Below are 24,246 nucleotides of genomic sequence, written 5' to 3' on the forward strand. Positions count from 1 at the left end.
CAGAGAAGGGCAGAGAAAGCAGAGGAGGTGCAGATAGGGACCCACAGATCTCCTTACAGTGGGTACTTCATAGACTCACTTGGCCAGCTCCACGCAGATACTAACATCTGAATACTGCCAAAGACCCCTGCTGATACAACCTTGCAAGAATAGCTCGTTATAGTTCCAAAGTGCCTCTCATCTGCTTCTCACTTTAACCCAAGGAAGAAGTTGGTGGATATTACGTCCTCTTAAAGAGTGAAGAAACTGAATCCTAGCATACTCCCAGGCCCTAGTAGTGTTAAGCAATGGGGTAGAAATACCTGAGAAGTCCTGGAGGCAGTTTCACAGAGACTACAGCACGGTGCAGGGAACTATCAGATGTTGTTCTATATCCAAGAGTGGTAGAAGAGACTAGAGCTACATTTGGGCCTAGAGAAGAACTAGCTATTTGGTACCAATGGCTGGGATCCCCTCGGCTCTCAACTCTTTCCCAGGGAGGTTTTCTCTGTACCCAGGGTGAGGTCCAGCATCCCATCATATGCTCCTGTGGCATCCTGTACTTCCCCTTGTTAAAGGATAATTTTCAGAAAAAAGTAAAAGCATGTCTCTTATGCAGATAATGAGTTAATGAAGTAGAAGGAGTGCACCAAACAGGGAAAGACTATAAAAACTGCGATTATAAAAATAACCAGATGTTTAAGAAATGGTAATACTTGAAATACATAATCTTTAAATTTTGGGAAAATATTTTTAGTATTTATAATATAAAGTAATATATAAATTATATATATTTTGGGAAAATATTTTGGGAAATAAAATAGGTAAGTAGTCAAAAACAGAATTATTAAACTGGAAACTAGATCTAAAGATATTTCTCCAAATACAGCATGAGACAGGGAGATGGGCAATATGAGAGGTTAAGAGACATGGAGGATAGAATGAAAAGTTTGTATCTGCCCAGGGTCCCATCAAGAAGCAGAATTTATCTGGGATTTATACGAAGAAACTTTAGTGAAGTAAATTAAAGAGGTGTGGACAGAGTTAACACCAACAATGGATGTTGGGACACTAGAGACAAGCAGCAGTGGGAAACCATTACCATCCCTGGGGTTGAAGAGGCAAAGGCAGGACATCATGTTACCAGAGTCCAGTGAAAGTTGTGGCTGTGGTCTGGAGGGACACATCTACTGCAAGGGACCCAGTGGTAAAAGAGGGAGAACAAGAAAAAATGTTCTCTCTCCTCCTTCCAATTTCCTGCTGGAATTTTCACCAGCTAGACCCAAATTGGAAACCAGACACTAAAGGGGTCTAACTAATGCAATCCACATACAGGGAGCCATCACCCAGAAGCACAGGGCAGTGCACAGATGTAACAGATAGGAGGGAGGGGGCAAATGGAAACTAACCACCTTGGCCATGATCATGGATTCAAGACTTCCAGCCTTGGCAGTGCAAAGGTACTGTTTGAAGTCTGAGCAGTTGGTAGATTTTCTTTCCCAATTATTTTCCAGAGACACTCTTGATTGGGGCTGTCATACTGCAGCAGTCTACTTCTAGTTGGTGCCTATATATTGTTCAGAACCATCTATAAGCCCAGCCTAAAATTTTTCCTGTCATCTGGCCATAGGTAAATCCCAATGATGACACAGGTGTGATCTGAGAGAAAGGAAGCAATGCAGCAGAACTACATGCCATGTGAGTCTGAACTACCTACCCAGGCAGTGCTGTGACCTGATCAGGACACTTGTGTAAAGGGCAGACCTGTTCCTGGAACCAGGATGCCTGACAAGACCTTCTCTTTCCTGAGCAACATGAAAATATACATTTGAACCAGTTAGTACTTTTTTGTAATAGGGCATTTTTAACAAGCATGAGTCTTAAGAGCACTACAGGCTCTAGGGAAAAATCGTAATAATTCAAAAATAGGTAGGGAACTTGAATAGACATTTCTCCAAAAACATACCAATGGCCAGTAAGCACATGAAAAGATGCTCAACATCACTAATCATCAGGGAAATGCAAATCGAAACTATGAGATACCACTTCACACCCATTAGGATGGCTACTCTCAAAAGAAACAGAAAACAAATAAGTATTGGCAAGAATGTGGAGAAATCAGAACCCTTGTGCACTATTGGTGGGAATGTAAAATGGTATAGCTGCTGTGGAAAACTATGCAGTTCCTCAAAAAATTAAAATAGAATTACCATATGACCCAGAAATTCCATTTATGGATAGACATCCAAAGGAATTGAAAACAGGGCCTCAAAGAGGTATTTCTACACCTGTGTCCGTAGAATTATTCATAACAGTGAAAACATGGAAGCAACCCATGTCCACTGACAGATGAATGGATAAGTGAAATGTGGTATATACATATAATCGAATACTATTCAATCTTTAAAAGGAAGGAAATTCTGTCATATGCTACAATATGGATGGCCCTTGAGAACATTATGCTAAGTAAAATAAGCCAGTCACAAAAGGACAAATATTGAATGATTCCACTTACCTGAAGTACTTAAAGTGGTCAAAATTATAAAAACAGAAAGTAGAATGGTAGCTGCCAGAGGCCTGGGGGAGGGGAGAATAAGGAGCTATTGTTTAATGTGTACAGAGCATCAGTTCTACAAGCTGAAGAGTTCTGTGGATGCACAGGGGTGGCGGTTGCACAACAGTGTGAGTGTACTTACTGCCACAGAACTGTACACTTAAATATGGTTAAATATGGTTAACTGTACAGTTAAGTATGGTTAAAATGATAAACTTATTTTATGTATATTTTACATTATTAAAAATTTATCTAAGGCTGTACTGAACACTAGCTGACACAGGTTTTGATTTCTTCGGGCATCAAAAGAGAAACTCAGTGAGTACAGTAATCAGTAAGAATAACACACTCAGTACTCTCATTACAGTTCTCACCGACTCCTTCATGACCTCGAGATACCATCACCAGAGAATCCCACAATGAGCCAGTCTTAGGAGGTCATTTCCATTTGATGCAACAAGTACTTATTGCATTATCTACTATATGCAAATTATGGTAAAATGGCACAAAGCGTACAGCAAATAGCATAATGATGCAATTAAAGATGAAGTCCACCAGTGGTTTAGCAGTTCTTGGATGTTTGTAACCCTGGCTCTAACTATAAGGTATGAATTCCTTTTAAGTCTAAAGTCATCAGAACTCACATACATTCAATGGAGATAAGTAGTTGCTTATAGTTAGTTGACTTCTCTTTCCATAAAGAATCATGGAGTATTCTAGAAATATATTTGCAAGATTACAATTAATGAAGCAAAACCTCTTAGGAAAGAATGTAGCTATACCTACCAAAGTCATGCAATCAAACAATATAATTTTCAAAGTCAGGATGATCAGAAGAAGATTAAGAATTGTGTAAAATAACCCAGGAGTTTACAGGGTAGGTACACAGTCCACATAGTGTGCTCTTTCTAGAGGTCTCCCCTAACTGTCAAAACAAAAGTCGAAACAAATTTTTTAATCATAGAAATATTAAGTTCACTGAATAAAAAGCAAGTGGTTAAAAACTGAAACAGCAAAATTTTGCCATTTATCCTGTTCAAGTTTGAACTAGATATTTAATACTTTTAAAGACATATAGTTAAAATATAAATAGAATATTAGATATGCTACTATTCCCACTTTCCCCCACTTATGTAACTTGGACATATTCCAAGCCAGTCCCCTTTGTTTTAAGGTTTTAAACTATAACAGTATAATACAATTATGTATGAGGAAATTACCAATTCTTTCTGCTCTGTGAAGGTTAAATTTTGTGTCAACTTGGCTATGTTAAAATGTCCAGTTGTATGGCCAATACTAGATGTTGCTATAAAGGTATTTTGTAGATGTCAGTGAATCTATAATCCGTTGACTTAAAGATCATAACTGGTAACATGGGTGGGCCTCACCCAATCAGTTAAAGGCTACGAAAGGAAAAAAACCGGTTTCCTGGAGGAAAAATTCTGCCTTAAGATTGGAACAGAAATCCTGAGTTTCCAGTCTTCTCACCTGCCCTACCACTCTACCGATTTCAGACTTGCCAAGTCTTCACAACTGCATGGGCCTATTCTTTAAAATAAATTGTGTATGTATATACATACATGCCCTACTGGTTCTATTTCTCTGAAGAACCTTAATATAAACCTTTTAAATCTATTCTCTAAATATGTAAGTTGATGCTTTTACCTTAAGAAATGAGTTCATGGTATATGTAGGAATATGTACCTTAACTTTTTCCCACTTGACCACGTATCATGGATACCTTTCCTTTCTCTCACCTAATAACACTAACGTGAACACCTCTCTGGGTCAGCAGGCTGAGATCTAACTCATTCTTCCCAGGAGCCATACAGTAAGTCATTACATAGACTGTGACTGAAGCAGAGAGATACACAGACATTCAGGCATCAAGGTTTCAAAAAACAGATTTATACACAGCCCTTGTCTTGTATTCCTATGCTTTCCTTCAGAGTGCACCTACTTATAATCTATCAAAAATTTACCATCAGATTTTCCCAGCTGCCAAGTTAGAAATGAATAGCCTGGATTTAAGGTCAAATGTGTCTAACAGGTGCCATAATTCAAGTGAGAGTTCTATTTATTCACAGGCCTTTGAGAAACAACAGCACCCAGCTGTTGTGAAATTAGTCCTGTACAAGGATTTCATTTAATCTCTCAGGTAGGAAATCTGAGACAAAAAGTCTCCTCCTTTTTCCCAGTTCTCTTTTTTCAATAAAACACTATGTTTAATTCAAATGTTAAGAGGACAGACACCTAGAAAATATTCTTAAGTAACAAAATTAATACACCAGGTTTGCATTTCATTCACTGGTTCTTTCATGCCAACCAGGTGTGTCTGCCTGGGCCACAGTCCCTAGGACTCCAGCTCCTGCCTCTAGCCAACACCGAAAGCTGGAAGGACTGAGGGAACTTGACAGGCAAAGCGCTGGTGTCATCACACTGGTGTCCTCAATCCCTAGGGTGCCTTGCCAAACCAGCCTCTATGGAGGGGCAGAGTATTTCATATAATGGGAATTCACACAGATATCCGGTAATTGGTAAGAAGATCCCACTCCCCTGTCCAGAGAGAAATGTCTACAGCCACTTCCACAAATGCTCTACCTCAGCCTCTTTGGAGGTTGTCTTTGTTTAAAGATTTCTGTTTATCTAAAATAACCACAAATCATTTTTTTATTATTACATACTACTCCAGTTTATTAAATAATTAAACAAGGCTTATGCTACATATTCCAACATTGTTTAAATAAAGAGCTCAAAATATAAAGGCTTATGAAAACTTTGCAGTCTTTATATAATACATACTATTTCTAGTACCTAAATAAATATGGAAAACAGGAGCCATTTTTTTAATATCACAGATCAGCAACATTTAGTATCAACGAATACACAAATCCACAGGCAAACAAACAAACAAACAAACCCATTTTCCTCATTTTGGTAACAAAGCTAAAAGTCATTTTGCCACATCTGAGCAATACCCAAGGGAGCAGGGGGACCAGTAGCCTGAAAACGAGGGGACCACGTCTCCCTAGTCCTTAAGTTCTTCCTTAGTTATTAGAAGCTTTAACAATTGCAGTAACTCTTTCAGATAGCAGGAAAACCAAAACAGGGGACGGTTCTGTTCTATAAAGTGTTTTATAAATCTACACTGAAGAAATATACTTTTTCCTCTTTAAAATGTGCTTGTTTTACAGTGAGGTTTGAGTTTCTTTTCATCCTGGTATGAACATGTACATAATTTGAAATAATTGATATAATGAATATTGCATGACATTCACTCTTCATATGGTCTTCAAAATGAACTTCCTTCTACTCTTTTAGAAATTATTTGTACACTTAAAAAATAGAATGTTTTCATTTAAAAAAAGTTCATAAAAATAATCCGTTAAAATTCAAGGAATTCAAAAGTGGAATCCTTTCTACAGAAAGCATTTACCACGCCAATGGAATGTTTCGGGAAGAAGAAAATAATTTCTCGCTAAAGATACACTTCAGTACCAGGAGCGAGGCCTAAATGCATGACTCCAGAGTCACATGCAGAGGGGGCCAGGGAGACAGGGACTCTCATCTTAGTCTTTCAGCAATGAACGCCTACATGTCACTCCATCACCCTTCTTTCTCCCTTTCCTTTTTAATGGTTTTGCCTTAGATCATACCTTTGGAAATACAATTCTGCTTCACAAAATCTTTTTCAAAGTAAACCTTAATAAAGAAGACAAGGTGAAAGAGACTGAGAGGAAAACTGCCCAATCCCAAGAAACACCCGGGTTCCTTCTACTCTGCTTCAAAGGAGGAAGCAGCCCAGGATCCAGACATTTGCCCAGCATGTCCTGCTCTTGGGGCCCCAGATAATATGTATTTAATGTTATCCACGGGTAGACCCTACGGTACCTAAGTAAACACATTTCCTTTCCTGGGGCCATCTTCTGGGGGCTCTCAGGGTCACTTTTTATATTGAAAAGAGTAAGACGAAGATGAGAAAGAAGAGGGAGAATGATTTATCTTGTCTATAGAAGAAAGGAAGATATTACATTCCTTTATCAGAAACTAGATAAACAGGTACAGCACTAAACAAATTTTTAAAAATTTCAAGCAAGTGTTTTTCCATCCAAACTAATAAAGAAATCCAAGACAGCAAATATTTTAACAAACATGACCCAAACTAAAGTAAAAACTAGGAATCCAAAAAAATAGACTCTTTGATTCACTTGCAACATTTTGCTAAGGAAAATATAATAAAACCTTAATTTATACAGTGTTTTTTTCTTTCACAAGGCCTTTAACAAAGACTTTCACTCAGGATTACAGTGAGAAGCACGTGATAAAATGACTGCCTTCTTTACCCAGACTGTTTATGCTGGGATTATGACTGTAGGACAGAGAATGTCAACACTTATCCTACAAGGCACATAGTAGCAGCTACTGTTTTCTTCATTTGACCCTCACATTGATAGATATTATTCCCATTTTACAGACTGGGAAGTAATAAAACTGCTAAAAATCAAAGCAAATTACTAGCAATGCCCAAGACAACCCAAGCTGCTTGAAACACCTCCCAATGAACAGACCTTGGACGTTCAAAGCCAACTTATCATATATACCATCTTGAGTTTGGATAAGTTTGGATAATAATGCTTTGTAACAATTCCTCACAAAGGTCAAGTCTTCAAAGGCTTAAAAATCACTTACTGTAAGTGAAAGATCCTGCCAAAATAGGAAATTATAAAGCAGTGCAATATTCCAGGGACCTATTTCCTGCACTGTTTATACCTGGATCAAAAAATCCATGTTTCCAAGTGTGAAGTTTCTTCAGCTAACAAGAAGCCAAAGTCCCAGGAATTCAGGAATAGTAATACCCTCTCTTAAAGGATCCATTCCCCGGTTCCCATGAGCTTCCTTATTCTTTAAAGCAGGCTGGTGTGCTCGGCGAGGAGCTAAGGTCAAGTGTTACTCCCTCCCGAAGAAAACAACACACAGTTCCTGATCTTGTTGCAAGTTCTCTTTAGCAAGAAACATGCATTTCATATGTTATCTTGATGTCAAAGGGCACTTCGATGGTAAGGACTAGTGTTTGGATATCATGGTTTATACCACTGACCTTCTGGTGTGAATGTCCAATCCAGCATGCTACAATCTGAACTAATCCAGTCTTTGCTGCTCACACTTCCAAATCTGCGGTAAGCCCAGCAGTGAGAAAGAAGCAGAGTGAAACACCGAAGCTCTACTATTTTGGAAGTGAGCAACTTCAGAGCACCACCTCATGCAGCCTTGACTTGTCATAAATCCAATTTCTTCAACTGCTCATATGTCACAAAGAACTGCAGGCATTAGTTAAGGGTGACCCAAAAAATGCCATCTTAACAATCCTGACACATAAAAACAGCCCTACTGTTTTTCCCAGCCCTTTATTTTCCCAGTCCATTAATAACAGACATATCTGGGCAGACTATGTGCCAGGGATATGATTAAATATGAGGGGCTGCTTCCTTATCCACCCCAAAAAGCCTCCCCATCATAAGCCCTCCCCATATCAGCTTGGAAAAAACCTCACAGCTGAGATATATCAATCCCCTATAGGATCAGCTCTGAGAGCCTTTTCTAGGATTAACACACTGTGACTAGCTTTTGTTACTGCTGTGTAGGTAAGACTTTTCCCAGTTGTAAATTCTGTGTGAAGACAAAGACAACGTGCCCTGGGAAGCTGTTCTCAAGCCTTCCGTTAGGCAGGCCTTCAGGAAGAGAGAGGCACACATAAAGAGAAGCAAGAAAATGGGGGAAGTCAACATGTCCTACAACTCTACAGCCCTTTCATGTCTCACCGATTGCCATTTCCTCTTCATGTCTACGAACTCCCACTTTGGCATAGAGGAAATAGGGCTGATCAGCCAAATAATTCAGGCATTGATTCCTGTTTATCCTCATGCTCTCTCTAAAATAGGCATTCTACAGCACTGTGCCAAACCACATCCTCCCGAGGGTGGTTAAGGATGTAAAATCAACCCTTGTATTTTTAAATCATGATACTCCTGTAATCATAAATATTCTCAGCTTCCTGATCACAGTCTGAAAAAAATTTTTTATTGATATTACTTTTCAATAACACCATCACTAAACCACAATTCATACAGCCTAGCGCAGAGATTTTATACCTCCTAAAAAGGAAAGTTATTTCTTAGAATCAGAGGAACTCAAAAGATTGAAACCTACTTGTAAATTATAATTAATAATATGTTTGTTTATACAAACAATATTTTTTTACCTACACCTTTTTTTAGATCTGTGGCAACAGAAAAGGATACAATGATATTCCAAGGACCAAGCCTCAACCAATTGGGCCAAAACCCTTTATAGAGAGCAAAACAACCTTCATTCTTCCACGTCTACAAAGAAAAAAAAGTTAATTTCCAATTTTCCAATTATGTCAAGTCCATTAATAATTAGCCAGAATGAACTAATCTATGTTTCCGAGAAATAAAATCCTGTTTCGGAAGGACTAAGTAAGAAACCACCAGTCTCTGTATCTTTGTTCTTTAAAGACTAAGGCTCCACACCAAACCGCTCCACACCCAAAGTAGACAAACAGCAGGTGAATCAATAAATGAGATTTAATTCCAACTAGAGTCTTTTGCCTCCTTGCCATATGGGCTCACAGATTGGCTGGAAATAAAGCAGCAAAGCTGTGGTGGTAAAGATATAATTCAGAGCACATTTCATGTTGTTAGACAGATAAAATATAGGCTGTGCCAGCATCATGCCAGAAAATAGGAACCATAAAAGCAGTTCCTCATCTTTAGTGACAGTCTAGCAGGGGAGACGGTCATTTGTAAACAGAAGACCCAATTATTTAAACTGAGAATCATAGTAAGATTGATGTGTTCCTTTGAGAAATGGTCATTTCAGCTTGACTCAACTCAATTCTAGGAAGGACGTATTTTGGAAGAAAAAAACACTTCTGCTATGATCACAGAAAATATGACTATTTTCTCACCCTTCACAGCAGAGCTGAGGTATAAAGAAAATGAACTTTCATTTCTAAATAGTCATACAGATTTTGTATTTGTAAAAGTCAGGCCCGGTGTGGCAAAACCTGTGCACCATCACAGGGCTTTAGAGTGTTACTCATCTGAGTCGTCAAAATTTAGTTACTTAGGATAAATCAATAAACTAATTAAATATATAATATATATAAATATATATATATATATATATATTTGGGGGACAGTTCCATTGATTGAAGCAATCCACTAGAATACTAAAGATTAAGTAAAATGAACTTGCTTATTGCGTAAAGTGTCCCTTATTACTATTAATTATACTAACTCTTAGTAGATTATTCTAGGCACTATGCTGTTTTGTAGGCATTATCTCAATTGTTTTTACAATGATTCTATGATGTTATACCCTGTTTCACTTATGAGGAAACCAAGGTTAGAGAATGTGTACATTGACCAATGTCACAATTACAAGTGACAGATCTATAGTTTTGTCTTGCTGTAAACCCTTGTGTTTTTAAATCCTGGTAAGAAAGTCCTCAGAGGGTAACGTGGAAGCTAATGAGCTATGAAAGGAATCACAGATGAACATCTCACCTGTAACAAGCAATCCAGGGTACCTGTGTAGCCAGAGCATCTGCCATCTCGAAGGACTCGCTGATTCATCATACGTGTTCTCACAACATCCACAGGGTTGGAGGCAAGCGCCCCAGCCAGACCACAGGTAAAGCTTGAACTATGAAAAAGAGACATTGGAATAACAAAAAGTTCACCACCACAGAGCTGCAACCACCACTATCCAAGGTAGCAAACAGCCTCCTCCCAAACATGTTAAAGTAACACATAACAAGAAGAAATGTATGGAGAACAAGGTCCATATCTAGAGAGCTGTGTGAACTTCTAAAACACCACCACTGATTATACTGCCTTAAAAATTTTAGCCTTAATGGAATCATAGGGTATTATGCTCAGTGAAGGGAGAGAAAGACAAGTGCCAAATGATTTCCCTCATTTGTGGAGTATAACAACGATACAAAACAGCAGCAGAACACACAGACTCCAAGAAGGGACTAGTGGTTACCAAAGGAACTAGGGTGGGGGAAGGGGAGTGGGGAGGGAGGGAGAAGGGGATTGAGGAGCATTATGATTAGTACACATGGTATGGGGTGGGGACCATGGGGAAGACAGTGTAGCACAGAGAAGACAAGTAGTGAATCTGTGGCATCTCACTACACTGATGGACAGTGACTTCAATGGGGTATGGGGGGGATTTGATAATATGGGGGAATGTAGTAACCACAATGTTTTTCATGTGAAACCTTCATAAGAGTGTATGTCAATGATACCTTAATAAAACAAAATAAAATAAAAAAATTTTAGCCTTAGCTAAGCACATGTTTGAGGTTCTGGAATGTCAAAGAATTATAGAAACATGAAGGAACATCCTCAAACCATGATCTATTGCAGTTACCTACAAGTAGCCTCAGAATAATTTTAGCCATTTCAAAATCATATTGTTCTTAGAGATCAGAGAATAAGATTTCTTCACTGTAATGCTTACTAGGGGTCTCAGGTTCTACTAAACTTTCAGTCTCACAGACTAACACAGACCTTATTTGGTATCCATGAAGTCAGAGCAGGGTTTCTCAATTTCAGCACTACTAATATTTGGACCAGATAAGTCTTTGTTATGGAGGTCCGCCCTGTGCAGTTTGACACGTTCAGCAGCTACCAGGCCTCTACCCAGCAGGTGTCAGTTCTGCTCTCTCTAGTCATAACTCAAAACAGCCTCCAGAACTGCCAAATGTCCCAAGGGGCAAAATCATCCCTCAATGGACTAAACTATGCTATATCCATACTAAACTGCAGCTATTCAAAATAAATGAAGTTGTTATGTCCTGACATGGAAAGATACTTGAATATATTAAAATTTTTTTAGCAAATAAAGACAAATACGACTTATATATGGAATCTAAAAACAAACCAACAAAAACAAAACAACAGTTGAACTCACAGAAACAGAGAGTGAAAAGTGGTTGCCAGGGTCTGAGGGGTAGGGGCAATAGGAAGAGGTTGGTAGAAGGATACAAACTTTGTTATAAGACAAATAAGGTCTGAAGATCTCATGTAAAAAACAGTAACTACAATTGATAACACTGTATTACACAGCTGAAATCTGCTAAGAGAGTAGAACTTAAATGTTTTCATACACAGGCTAAAAGAGTAGATATGTGCACTGATGGATGTATTTAGTTAACTTGAAGGAGGAAATATTTCACTATATATCCACATCAAATCATCATGTTGTACATTTTAAATATGACAGTTTTGTCAATTCTACCTCAATAAACCTGAAAACATAAATGAGAAAAAAGTAAAATAAAATAAGAGAATACAAACCATGATCTTACTTGGGTAATAAAGTACATGTAATGTATTTTTGTAGACATACTTACATATATTACATATGTACCTTCTGGAAGGTACGTATCAACTGCTAACAATGGCTACCTAAGTAAATGGATAAGGACTTTTACTTTTTTCCTGTTTGAGGTTCCATATTGTAATTCTTCACTTCCATATTGTAATTCTTCAAATATGAGAATTTATAATACTTTTAGAATAAACTTTTTTATAGTATCTATAAATTTGTAGCAAATTTCTACCCTAAACTCCTGCATACTTAAAATACTAATTTTTTAAAAATCCATAAACATACAGCAAGTGGGTGTAGACAGTGTCTTCCATCAGGCCTGAGAGAATCAGATGCTTCTTGGTGAAGTCATAGACAGGTAGCTCCACGCCAACGACGATAGCAGCCCTCTGAGCAGTAAGGGACACACCCTGGGTAAAAGGATTAATAATAAAGATTCAGATATCTTACCATAGAATAAGTCTTCCAATTGTGCAAAGGCTCTACTCCACAAACTGTGGCCAATTTTTGTGTTTCCAGCTGGCAAGTAGAAATGTAGAATGACAGAGCAGAAAAGACCAGAGGGTAAGTCAGAAGCTCCAGAGTCTAATTCTGATTCAGGCACTAACTGTACGACTTTGGCCAGACCTTAGCCAGGACAAGTCACCTCTCAGAGTCTCTGGTTTCCTTGTACACCCTGAGAGGGTTGTACTGGATGACCTGCAGGGTCTATTCTATGAATTGTAAGCACCAGAATACTAGGAACTAGCATTCCATACCAGCACTTGCTGAGTAACACAGTCTCACATTACAGCCATGAAACCATACAGATAAAAAACCTCAATGTAACTTTAACCTAGAAAACCCCATTCCATAAAAACTAAAAGAAAAAAAGCCAACAAAGGAAGTGCCCCATCTTCACAGTATTTCTTCTGGTACTTTCAACCAGGACACTTTAAACCAGGACATATTCCTGTATTTCCACTTAACAAATAAGGAAAGTAAGGAAGAAGGTATCTTCAAGGGCAGATGTCAAGCTTCTTCCTTACTCCACCATGCCATTTGGAATAAATAAAATTATGGAAATAGGAAAAATAAGCTCAAAAAAGGAAAAAAGGGAATAACTAAGTCAGCTGGATCTGTTTTTCAAGTTTACCTTCCACAGTCCTCGTGTTCCCTCTTGCTGGTAAATGTTAATGAAGTTGCCTATCATTCCTCCTTGAATGTTGCCACTTTGCGCTTGCATCCGTATCTAGAGATTTTAAAGACTAACATGAGAAAGAAGCTTGCATATTTTTCCCCACATGTAGACCTCTGAAGAGCATTCACTCTGTCATTTAATGACCATTAAAAGAAAGAAATTATAATATAAATATTATATAATGCTAGTTTGAAATATCCTCAGTAGACTTAAAATTTTTGAGGATTGGGTCTTAGGCACTTTGGAGTCACCAATATGCATCTAGTAGAGTCCGCCAGAGTCCTATATTTCTATATATATAGTAGCTCATTAAGCATCAAAAGAAATTTTTTTTTAAATACTCTTTTGAAAGGAAAGAAAATGGCATATTTCCTATAAGTTGCTAAGTGGGAAAGAGAGAATATGATGGTAATTCTAAAGCTTTAACGTAATTAAGAGTAGCCAATGTCCTTGGCAGCACTAAGCATGGGAAAGTCTATTTCCTAAATTAGTTACTCCAAGCCACTACTATTTCTAACCAGCTAAACCAAATGGTATGCAGGCAGGCCAGCCATGGGATGGCCACATGATGCCCGTCACATTTTGTTAGAACTTGTACTTACAGATAAACTTTACAACGGCCATGGAATTCACATGACTAAGAAGCCAACATAAAAATAATGTTGGATGTAGCTCTCTGCATTTTTAAGAATTAAAGAGATTTCTCAATAAAAAGTGGTACTTTATCTTTGTTTAGGGAGCAAATATACATTACCTCTAACTTTTAAAGAGATCTGTTATAACCAGGCTAACACAGGAAAATAAACCAATATACAGGAACTGCTTTTCTGTTAGTCTGATTAACATTTAAGAGATAAACAGGAATATGGATTTTTTTCTAGCAATCTTACCCCAACAGAGGGTAAGACTAAATATAGCACATAGCAAACGTGTCTTCACACTTGCTATGCCTTCACCCTGTGTAATTTGTGTACTGAACACGCTACTATATAACATTTTGATGTTTGTCAGAATCTCCCACTAGACTGAAGGCTCTCTGAGAGCAGGGTCCTTGTCTTATTCATTTCTGGATCCTAAGCATGCAGTACTCCAACAGGTACAAGGTAGAAGCATAGCAAATGCTGGTTAAATAATGGTAACAAAGGAGAGCAGGGGAAGGAGAGAGGCATATCCTGAGAGTTCAAAAAGTAACCCAAGCCTAATTTTTTATTTTATTTAATTAGTTTATTTCTTTGCATTATTCCAAAAAGTATTTAAGGAGGTTGTACCTGTGGTATCGTCAACAAGGTCATCTAATGTGTTATATCTAACTGTGGTAAGGAATTATTTCCTTTACTATTTCCTAAAATCCAATTAATGGTAACATAATACATTCAAAAATGGTATTAATGATCAGACTTATGTCAAATTTGCAGACCATCTAATTTTTTATGAACCAATACATCAAGGCAATTTTCATTTTCAATGAAAAATGAAATTCAAAGCCTAAATTTTTTTCTGTTTATTCACCAAAAACCTTGTTTTCAAAATGAGCTCCACTTTTGAGCTTGTCTGTATCTGTAGGAAATCCACCTAGTGGATATTTGTAAGTTTGAGTCTTCACAGAACTTAAATTATAAACAGATTCATACATATACAGTGTATATTATATGCACAGATTTTCATTATCCAAATACTACTCTCAGTAAGACAATGTAGAGTGTGCCTATGAGATATACATAGCACTGCTTACTTTCAAAACATCAGTTGGATTAGCAATGGCTGAGGATATGACTCCAGAGAGGATTCCACATACTACATTTATCAGTAGGGTTTCATCTGCAAATAAAGACATATTATTGGACATTTCATACACACAGAGCTCTTCATGTAATTCAAATATAGGTGTAACTCACTCATATACCACTTGTTCATCTTAAGAGAATAAAGTAATCAAGTAATGAACCAAGTAATTTAAAAAGGATTATGAATGTTGACGGCTAAAGAGACTGGTGTAGCAAAATTTCCTGACCCCTAAAAAAGGAATGTGAATTATCATATAAAGTGAATAACCATCTGCCAGTTCACTTTTGTGTGTAAATGCAGACCACTGTAGTAATTAAAATGAGGTTTATCTTGTGGGAGAATAAAAATGATACTTCTACGAGATAACATGGAGATAAAGTTTTCAAGCACATCATATATATTTAATTGGAAGCTTACTGAGGCACTTCCAAAGCATCTTGCTCCTGTTCACCACTCTCACACAACAGGTGACTTGTGCTTGCCCCATAGTAAAGAAAAAGAAAGTTCTATGGATTGAAGCAAAGTCAGAGAATTAACCCAAAATAGAGTATTAGAACCCACTTCTTAATACTAAGAAATGCATTCACTGCTTTCCTGAAAAACAGGTGAGAATTCCTATGATTTTAGAACATTTTAAGTTGGCTAGAACCATAACACCATATCCTCTAGCCTAGGCATTTTGGAGATGAGGATAACTAATTAAAATGTTTGTTGAGATTGTTCCTTTTAACTGTTTCTCCTCTAAATTCAGCTAGTAACTGACTTGCTTTAAGCCCAGTTTAGAATTTGCACCCAGAGTTCTCCTCAGCAGCACTGAAGTTACAAAGAAGCTGAAGAAAATCTGATCCAAAACCACCTGAATAAAAAGACAAACTGCCCACCTCCTGTCCTGTCCACAGTGCAGAAAGGATTCCCCACTCACCTTCCGGGCGTTCAACAAATAAACGCTTCAAGCTCTGGTAAGTGCCTATCTTGATGGTGCCATAGGAAGCCTGGCGCAACATCGCAGGGGCAATCCTGTCAAACCAAAGTACAAAGGGCAAATAATTTCTAAAATTCACTGAAAATCCTTGAGAAAACCCATAGGCAGAGATACAACCACATATTTGCCTTTCACAATCAAAACTACACTAAACCAGATTTTTTAAAAATTCAAAATCCAACACTAATATAGGTAGATTCAGCTAAATTTGTGCAAATTATTAGTTCACTCAGTGAAGGCTCAGGCCCTTGTAACTAGCCTCAGAGAAAATGAAAGTGAATGCAGGGCTCCAGTCGCTGTTTTAAAATGAAAAGGGCTTTCCTTTCTCAGTACCAAGCGCCTGGTGAAATCTGCCCCCCGAAGGCATCACTCTTCTGCTGCTCTGGAGCCCATTTCCGAACTCTTGGGATCCCTGTCCCAGTGACTTCCTCTCCCTCCCACGATGCTCCCTGACCCCAAGAGCCCCTGGGCATTGCACTAACCAGTTCTGTTCTCACCCTCCCTACTTCCTCTAGAACCACAGCCTGGCCTCCCTCTACCTTCTTCACCACAACTTCCCTCACCAGGGTGACCAACTGACATCTTTGTTGCTAAATGAAATGATGCTTTTCAAGCAGCATCTTATACAGGCTCTGCAGTATTTACTACTGTCCAGCCTTTGTCCTACCACAGCCATCTCCTCGCCCATGTCTCCCCTCTGCAGCATCTGTGCTCTTCGGTTCCCCAGGATTCTGCCCTAGGCTTTCTTCTCCCCTTACTCTACCCACTCCCTGGGTGAGCTCACCTACTCCTATAGCTTCTGCTGTCAAAGACTGATGACTCCTAAATTCATGTTCCCAACACTGATCCAAAGACACACTTCCCAAGTCACATGTCCTACACCTACCTCCAGATTAAACCCTGCACTCAACAGATTCTCTTCTCTTGCCAATCAGCTCTCTTCTGCTGTTTCCTAGACCAGGGAATGGAAGCTATCTCTACATTAGCCAAAACCAGAAATCCAGACATTAGCCTTATCTTCTCCTTTCTCAACACCCCCTCATCTATTAAGTCACATATGTTGACCCCTTGCCCTAACTAGCTGTCCTACCTGTCTTCTTTCTCTCCATCCCAAGACACCTCGGGCCAGTCCTCGTCCTCTCTGCTTCCCGCGTGACAGCCTGCTTCCAGTGTAACCAGTCTCTAATCCTTTCTCCCCATGGCAGGCAGGCTTCTTTTTACAATGGAAATCTGATCACATCAGTCCCCTACTTAAAACCCTTCAGCAGCTTCTGCTACTGTGTCTATAAGCAAAAACTCAAGTGCTTCCAGGTACCAGGCGGATGCCATAAGTGAGTAAAATGTGAATGACAGAGGTTTTAGAAAACCAGTGAATGCATCTGTAACTTGTTACAATATTATCAGCAAGTGAATGTAGGGCCAGATGTTGAATTTTCCCGAGAAGATGGAATCCCAGGTTTTCCTGTGCAATATTTCATGTGTAAATTATTGGCTCAATTGAAAAACAGAATCTTCCAGAGATTGGTAGGTGGGAGGGCTGCGAGGTGCTGTTTGGGACCTGTGGTGTCCTGGATAAAAGGGACCTGAGGCTGTCCAACCCCTGGCCCCTTACTATGCTCCAGATCCTTCTCCTACTCACCAACTCCCACTCACATGCACACTCCATCACTCTCAGTTCCTAGAATCTACTATGCTCTCCTGCACAGACTATGGCTCTGTAAGAATATAGTTTCCCTGTAACTTCTCCTGGCTCACCAACTCATCTCGATTCTTCAAGATCAGCTCTGGAACCTCCCAGACATAAAACCCACCCCCTTCCCTATATCCACAGTCTGGATTGATGTCCTGCCTCTATCAGACTCTAGAACTTAGTGAGACGCCACTGTAGTCCCTGGTTTACACATCTGCAGCCCCCACTAAATGACAGCTCCCTCAGGACAGTGTGCTGCTGCGGAACCCCACTGTCCGCCCACATCCAGTCCTATACCTTCTGTCCTGCTCTGCGCCCCGAGAGTCTGGTGTCTGTGAACTGTATCAACCAGGGCCCCTGGCCAACTGACATTCAGATGGATTCAGCCAGAAGATGGGAGGAGAGAGGAGAAAGAAGCAGAGGTCATCCATCCTCTTCTCCCTGGGCACTACCAAAGCATACTTGACAGCTACTGTTGGTTCCCACAGGCCCTGGCAGGCACTGCTAATACCATTCCTGCCCTTGTCCCTCTGGTCCTAGATTTGGTTACAATTTCTCATTTTGTTAGTTTCTAGGTACCTCAATATCCTTCACTGAATCCCTTAATCCCTAAAAAGCTCCTCATTTAACCACCCGAGTAAACTGTTTCCTGCAGGGACTCAGACTGACAAAGGCAGAACTCTGCCTTCCTTCCTCTCCTACTCAGAACAAACAGCACACGGAACAGTGAATGTTGGCTGCATAAAAGAGCCATTCACGGCAATGCTTACCCACAGGGAATACTATATTATTTTCATTATGGCAAAAATCTCAGTAGTTCAGAATAGCTGAGGGGAAAGGCTATTTTCAGAGCAAAAAATTTAATTACAGGATGTTTCTTAAACATAACTTTTGCATTATGTGTAGTTGAATGTAACAAAAACATAATTTTTTTACATTTACTACATAAAAGACAAACATAAAAAATAAGGTTGAAATGGAAAATCTCCCATGCTACTTGTTCTTTTCAAATACACCTCAAACTTTTATTACTTTTTCTCTATGAAGTCTTAAGTCTATTATTGGAAAGGTCCACATAAAACTGTAAATGCACAAAGATCTACTTACCCCGAATACAGTGCTTTCAACCCTTCCTCTCTGCCTATCCTCAGTAACGCATGCAACATTCCACGATACTTAATTTCTTTAAAGTTTGCATCATTTGTCTGGCCTTGAATCTGGAGCCGTGTCTTGGTTAAGTCAATTGGAAATGTACCTTAAAATTTTTAAGAAAATAAGCATTTCACTTAGTTAATAAAAAGAAATTCCACTAAAGGAAACATGCACACACATTACTGAGGAGACATTTAGACTATATGTAAACTAAGAATCAAGAAATAAGCAGATGCTTTGCAATCTTTTTTCTATTAAAAAAAATTAAGAACCAAAAGATTTTTTTTTAATGCATAAATATATTCTCCTTTCTTTACATTTTTATTTAGTTCCCAACTTACTCCACATAAGATTTAAGGAGACTGCACTGTTGTAGAAAGTAGATGCAATGAGGGAGTGACTTACACAAACAAGAAGTCCACTTTAAAATGTAAGTTGGTATTCTTTACATATGTGAAGGCTAACATTGGATTCAGTATGAAGAAAAGTGAGTTTTTTTCTAAAGGAATTTCTCACTTTGTGTTGTCTAAAAGTAAATTTGTTATGCAGGTAAAAATGTTTAATACAGTACCTGATAGATGGTCCACCCAAATATATAAAACCCACAGTCAGTAAACTTGACTCTCTGTGTCAGTGGGAGAGCCCACCTCACAGGGAACCTACACTGGTGGGTAGGTAGGTGGTTAATGGGCCTAACCCCTCAGGCACAGCCACTGTCCCAGGACAGCAGCAACTGGGCCGTGGAAGCAAATGAAATGTCTAGCCCAGCACCTGGCACTCAGCAGCTGCTCAGTCAATATTTGCTTTATGAATGATCCCAGGGAATAAACAAAGGGAAAAACAGAAGCTGATATGGAAATCAACTGATGTGGAAGTCACAAATAGGATTATGGGTAATGTGAGTAATTAGAAAGTGATTGCATAATGACAATCAATCGAATCTGGCTCAGGGCCTTGGAGCTCCCAAAACCCCTTTGCAGCCAAAAGTGGCAAAGTAGGGAAGAAGGCAAGGAAAACAGGGACAGATGTAATTTACAAATGATTCAGAAACTTGTTTGATCAACAGGTTCAGCTTTCTCCCCACTAAACTCTGAACCCTGAACTGCTAAAACATAAGCAAAATGACTTTGTCTCAAAAGCAGACAGAAATAAGGAAAAGTTTGAACTGGTATTTGGTGTGAATTTAGTGGAAGCACAGAATGTGCATTTATGAAACAATCTCAAACAACAAATCCAGACCATAAGCATTAATCATTATCACAAGCAGCAGGCAAACTGACGTGGCTGCAGCCCCCTGGGCTCCTTACCGCATTCTGCCGTGATGGAGGCTAGCCCTCCATACACAAAGGGCTTCCAGTTGAGGGCCGACATCCTGACCACTGTCCTTTCTGTGATTCACAGACACATAGCCTCCAACAGGGTTTTTCCTGGACACAGAAGTAAGACATTTCAAAGTCGTGATCTTGCACACGAGCAGTTTCTTCTTTGACTTGTGTAGCCTTTGGAGTGTGCGATCCGATGTTGTCACTGAAACCCTCCTGCCACATTCCCAAGGGGAGCCTTGCCTCAGTAAAGCACAGCACTCCTATCCACTAAACCCCGATTCAGCAATGCTATTCTCACCGTATCAACAGCCTTAGTTCTCATTCAGACCTTACATAATCCAATACACTGGTATCTTGACTGATGTGCACTGTATGTATTATGTGTAGCACAATGAAGGCTGTTTCCTGGGTAGTCTATTTTATCTAAAATCTATTCTGTGCTCAATAAGTATTTGCTACTTGTTTGTCACTGTGAGCTGCTCAGGTACAAAGGAGAGAAAAACATGGCAACCCACTCCCGTAAGGTAAAATGACAGTTACTTAAAATTACCAAAATATACTTCTAGTTTACACTGTGTAAATGGTAGCTTTTTTCTCTTACCCGTACTATGTTAATAGGTGGGAGGCAGCTTAGTATGCAGGCGAGAGGCCAACTCTGGGGTCAGAGCCACACCACCTCCTTCTTCAGGAAGTTCCTGTACACCTCTGTTTTTCCTTCAACATCGTCATCATTAAAGCAGCTGACACAGGGGTAGAGCCCATACTTATATTCAATAAGCTAAATAAAATGCCTAGCCTTTAGGCCTATTATGGGGATTAAATTTTTTTTTTAAACTAGCACAAAAAGGCACTCAACAAATGTTGCCTTCCATCCTCTTCTCTCTTAATAGGTCTTGTGACATATATTCCCACACCTGCCACGGCCAGGTCCCCCACATACATTTTATGTCCTGCAGTTTTATGTGATTTCAATTGGTGTATCTGGCCTCATGTCCATTAACAGGAGACAAATGTAAATTAACACACTTCTGTGTAAATACTACCAACTATAATTATTGTTGGTCTAAAATAAAATTTCAAAGGGTTTAGTCATTAACAGCAAGTCATACATCCAGTGTTTTTACTCTGCATGTTTCAGGAGTTCGTAAGTCTACATTTCCCAAGACAGGCCTACCACAAGTCACTACTGCCAAGAATGTCAGTTCTCAACAAGACCAAGGCACTTGCTTAAACCAAGAGAAAAGAACCCAAAGGGGATCCTAAACAGATTTGCCAATAGCTATTTTCATTTATGGACACTAACCATATTTAGAGTAGTTATAAGAGAATAAGGTAACAGGCTCCCTAAGCAAGGAATCTGAAAAATCATCATAGGCTCTATGTATTTCAGTACCAAGTATAAGCCCTGCCTACCAAAACTCATCTTAGCTCCCTATTATCCTTGAAAACATTTAATAGTATTTGTACTTAACTGACTGATGCTTAGCCTTACTAAACTCATAGTTAGTAATGATTCACACTAGTTCTAGACTATCAGAACACATCAATAAAAAAATAATTCATTTACTGTCCAGTAGTACCTTCCTTCCTAAAATTATTTTGCTGAATCCAAGTTATAAAACATAACCAGTAACTACACAACAATGCCATGGGAAGTACTGTAATTTGCTATTACAAAAGTGTCTGGTATAAAATATTTCAGTGGATCTCCCCAATAAGTTTGGGCAGGGAGGACAGGAAACATATAGGAAACCCAGTCTCAGCAAGGTGCCTTGCCGAGGCCACACGGCTGGTGGGGGCAAAATTTGGCCCCCAGATTAAGTGTTCTGCTTCAAGTACAGTGTTCCTTCTGCTACCACCTGAGGCTGTACAGATCATAAGAAGTGATGGTGTTTCAATTAAGGAGAAGATATTACTAAGCACTTCAAACAGGTACTAAATCTAAACAATCTAAACAGCAATAATTTATTTTTCCAACAGAGTGTTCATATTTTTTTACTTTTACTAATTCACATACTATAAAATAAGATGTTGAAGTGAACAATTCAGTGACATCCAGTTCATTCACAATATTGTGCAACTACCACCTCTATCTAGTTCTAATTCCAGTATTTTATCACCCCAAAAGGAAACCATTAAGCAGATGCTCCCCATTCCGTCCTCCTCTGGTCTCCACATGGTTCTTATTTTCTTGGCAGTGATACTGTATATGCACCAAGCATCTGCATGGAACATGGGCCTCCTTATTAGCAGTAGTTCCTACCCAAGTGCAGAGCTTCTTACAGTACAGACACCAGGGCTTCACCTAAGGAATGAATGAATTTATCGGGGACATCCCAAGCACCTGTGCTGTACTGAAAATCAGTGAGTTAAATAAATGATGACCATTTTATGCCTTGGAATACTTATCCTTAAATTCCCATTTTTAAGCAGTTAATTCTCAATGATGGCATGATGGGATTCTTCTTTTCATTCATCTTCTTTGGTAGTGATTGCTTTCTTACATGTGTATATCTATATCTATATCTATATACATATAAACAGACACAGGAGACACACACCCACACACATACATATACACAAAGATATCCTATAAAATGTCAGCAAAAACTGGGAAATGGGGTTATATTGGAAGTCTAATTTAAAAACTGAACAATATATTTTAGATTGTATGGTCTTAAGACCTCATGACATCTCACTGATTAACTTTGTTTCCTGCCACTACTTATTTTGCTAATTTAGTGTAAATGAGATTTGGCTGCTTTTCCTTTTGTCAGTTTTAATATGAAGTTTTTAGTTAAGTTAAAGCCCAGAGGCTCTGGATTATACTCATATGGAAATATTCAGCTGGAGTTCAAACTTGTTTCGGAATTGCCTTCCATGGATTTCAAGTCACGTGGATGGAGCACATACCCATGAGTACCTATGAGATGTACTACCACAATCATTTATCTTCCACAAATGAGTGTCCACTCCTGCATCCCGGTTAGACTCTAAGTACTTTCTATTCGATTACAATTTTTAAAGTTAGCTAGGAAGAGGGAAAAATACACCTTTGGGCTCTTCTCTTTTCCTTTCCAAGGGCTAGACTAGATTCCTGAGCGGTTAAGACTACCCTGCCTTCCTAGCTTAATGTTTGCCAAGAACACTTTGCCTTAAATAACAAAAGAAACCATCAGTAGTTGGATCAAACATCCAAACAAGAAAAGGTCCTGGCTGAAGCTGGAACAGGAGACCGCATGTCCAGTAAGCTGCACGGGCCACAGCAACTCAGGCTGAAATAAATCTCTGTTCTGTGAACTAAACCACTTCTTGGTTTTTTGAGCTCTCTTTGGAGGGGTTCTCCTCACACACATTCCTCAACTTCCTGTTTTTCAGAAGATCCCAACCCTACTAACAGACAGGCCACCACAGGGAGTCAGTAGTGTTTGGACAGCACCTCAGCCTGCTATCCAGGGAAGAGATTACAACTTTGCAGAAATCCCAGTGTCAGGCAAAGTAATGGCTGTCCAATGCATTGCTTCAGGCCATACCCTCCAGCCACACTAAAACCCAGTGGCCACTTCTCTTTGCTGAATTATGAACACATACTGTTAGGCAGGAAAATAGATATGAGTGGGGGGGAAAAGAGAATAAGGTCAGTAAAGCCCCCTAGAAAGGGCTCAGTTAACCAGTTAAAACTAGAAAGCCAGAAAAGACTCAAAGTTAGAGTTAATTAAAGCTCAAAAGGTCAGGAGCAACTTGGCCATAAATGTTTGGATATTCCCCAGATAAAGAGAAGTATCTCAGCATAACCTATGTCTTCATTGTATCAATTAGCTCATGTGCCATTGTAAGATTTACTCTAGCCTGCTCAAAGGCCCAACTATAAACAGCATAATGTTCGGGAGAGGCGTTGTGTATTTTCCTCAGTTCTTGTCCCTGCTGCAACAAAGAACTGAAGGGCAGAGATACAGTTGTGAAGCAGAGTAAAAGTTTTATTTAAAGTTACTGAGAGAAAAAGTGTAGGCAACCTCAGAGAGAGAGGAGCACCCTGAAAGGTTAGGAAAAATTAAAGTTACTCAGAAAGTACAGGCAACCTCAGAAAGAGGAGCGCACTGAAAGGTTGGGGTGCCCCCCTTTCAAGGACTTTTCAGGAATGACAAAGGGCTGGGGGTGCAGACTTGTTAAGTG

General features: G+C 39.1%; 1 protein-coding gene across 5 annotated transcripts in view; it reads right to left on the bottom strand.

The window, feature by feature from the left end:
- Positions 1–5,198: 5,198 nt before the first annotated feature.
- The window catches only part of SLC25A30 (solute carrier family 25 member 30), a 127,659-nt gene continuing 108,611 nt past the window's right edge, over positions 5,199–24,246 (bottom strand). For 3 of the 5 annotated variants that reach the window (XM_036889657.2, XM_036889653.2, XM_057494638.1), the window contains 9 exons: positions 20,056–20,175; positions 18,704–18,851; positions 15,847–15,941; positions 14,872–14,957; positions 13,095–13,190; positions 12,245–12,369; positions 10,123–10,261; positions 8,833–8,913; positions 5,199–7,851 (listed from right to left, as the gene is read on the bottom strand). In XM_036889657.2, the coding sequence (XP_036745552.1) occupies positions 7,810–7,851; positions 8,833–8,913; positions 10,123–10,261; positions 12,245–12,369; positions 13,095–13,190; positions 14,872–14,957; positions 15,847–15,941; positions 18,704–18,851; positions 20,056–20,119 (876 nt within the window). In that variant the 5' untranslated portion in view covers positions 20,120–20,175 and the 3' untranslated portion in view covers positions 5,199–7,809. The remainder of the gene's footprint in view (positions 7,852–8,832; positions 8,914–10,122; positions 10,262–12,244; positions 12,370–13,094; positions 13,191–14,871; positions 14,958–15,846; positions 15,942–18,703; positions 18,852–20,055; positions 20,176–24,246) is intronic. The other 2 variants (XM_057494639.1, XM_057494637.1) reach the window with 1 other exon arrangement.

This window comes from Manis pentadactyla, chromosome 17, assembly GCF_030020395.1.
Source record: "Manis pentadactyla isolate mManPen7 chromosome 17, mManPen7.hap1, whole genome shotgun sequence".
In the NCBI taxonomy this organism is placed as follows: domain Eukaryota; kingdom Metazoa; phylum Chordata; class Mammalia; order Pholidota; family Manidae; genus Manis; species Manis pentadactyla.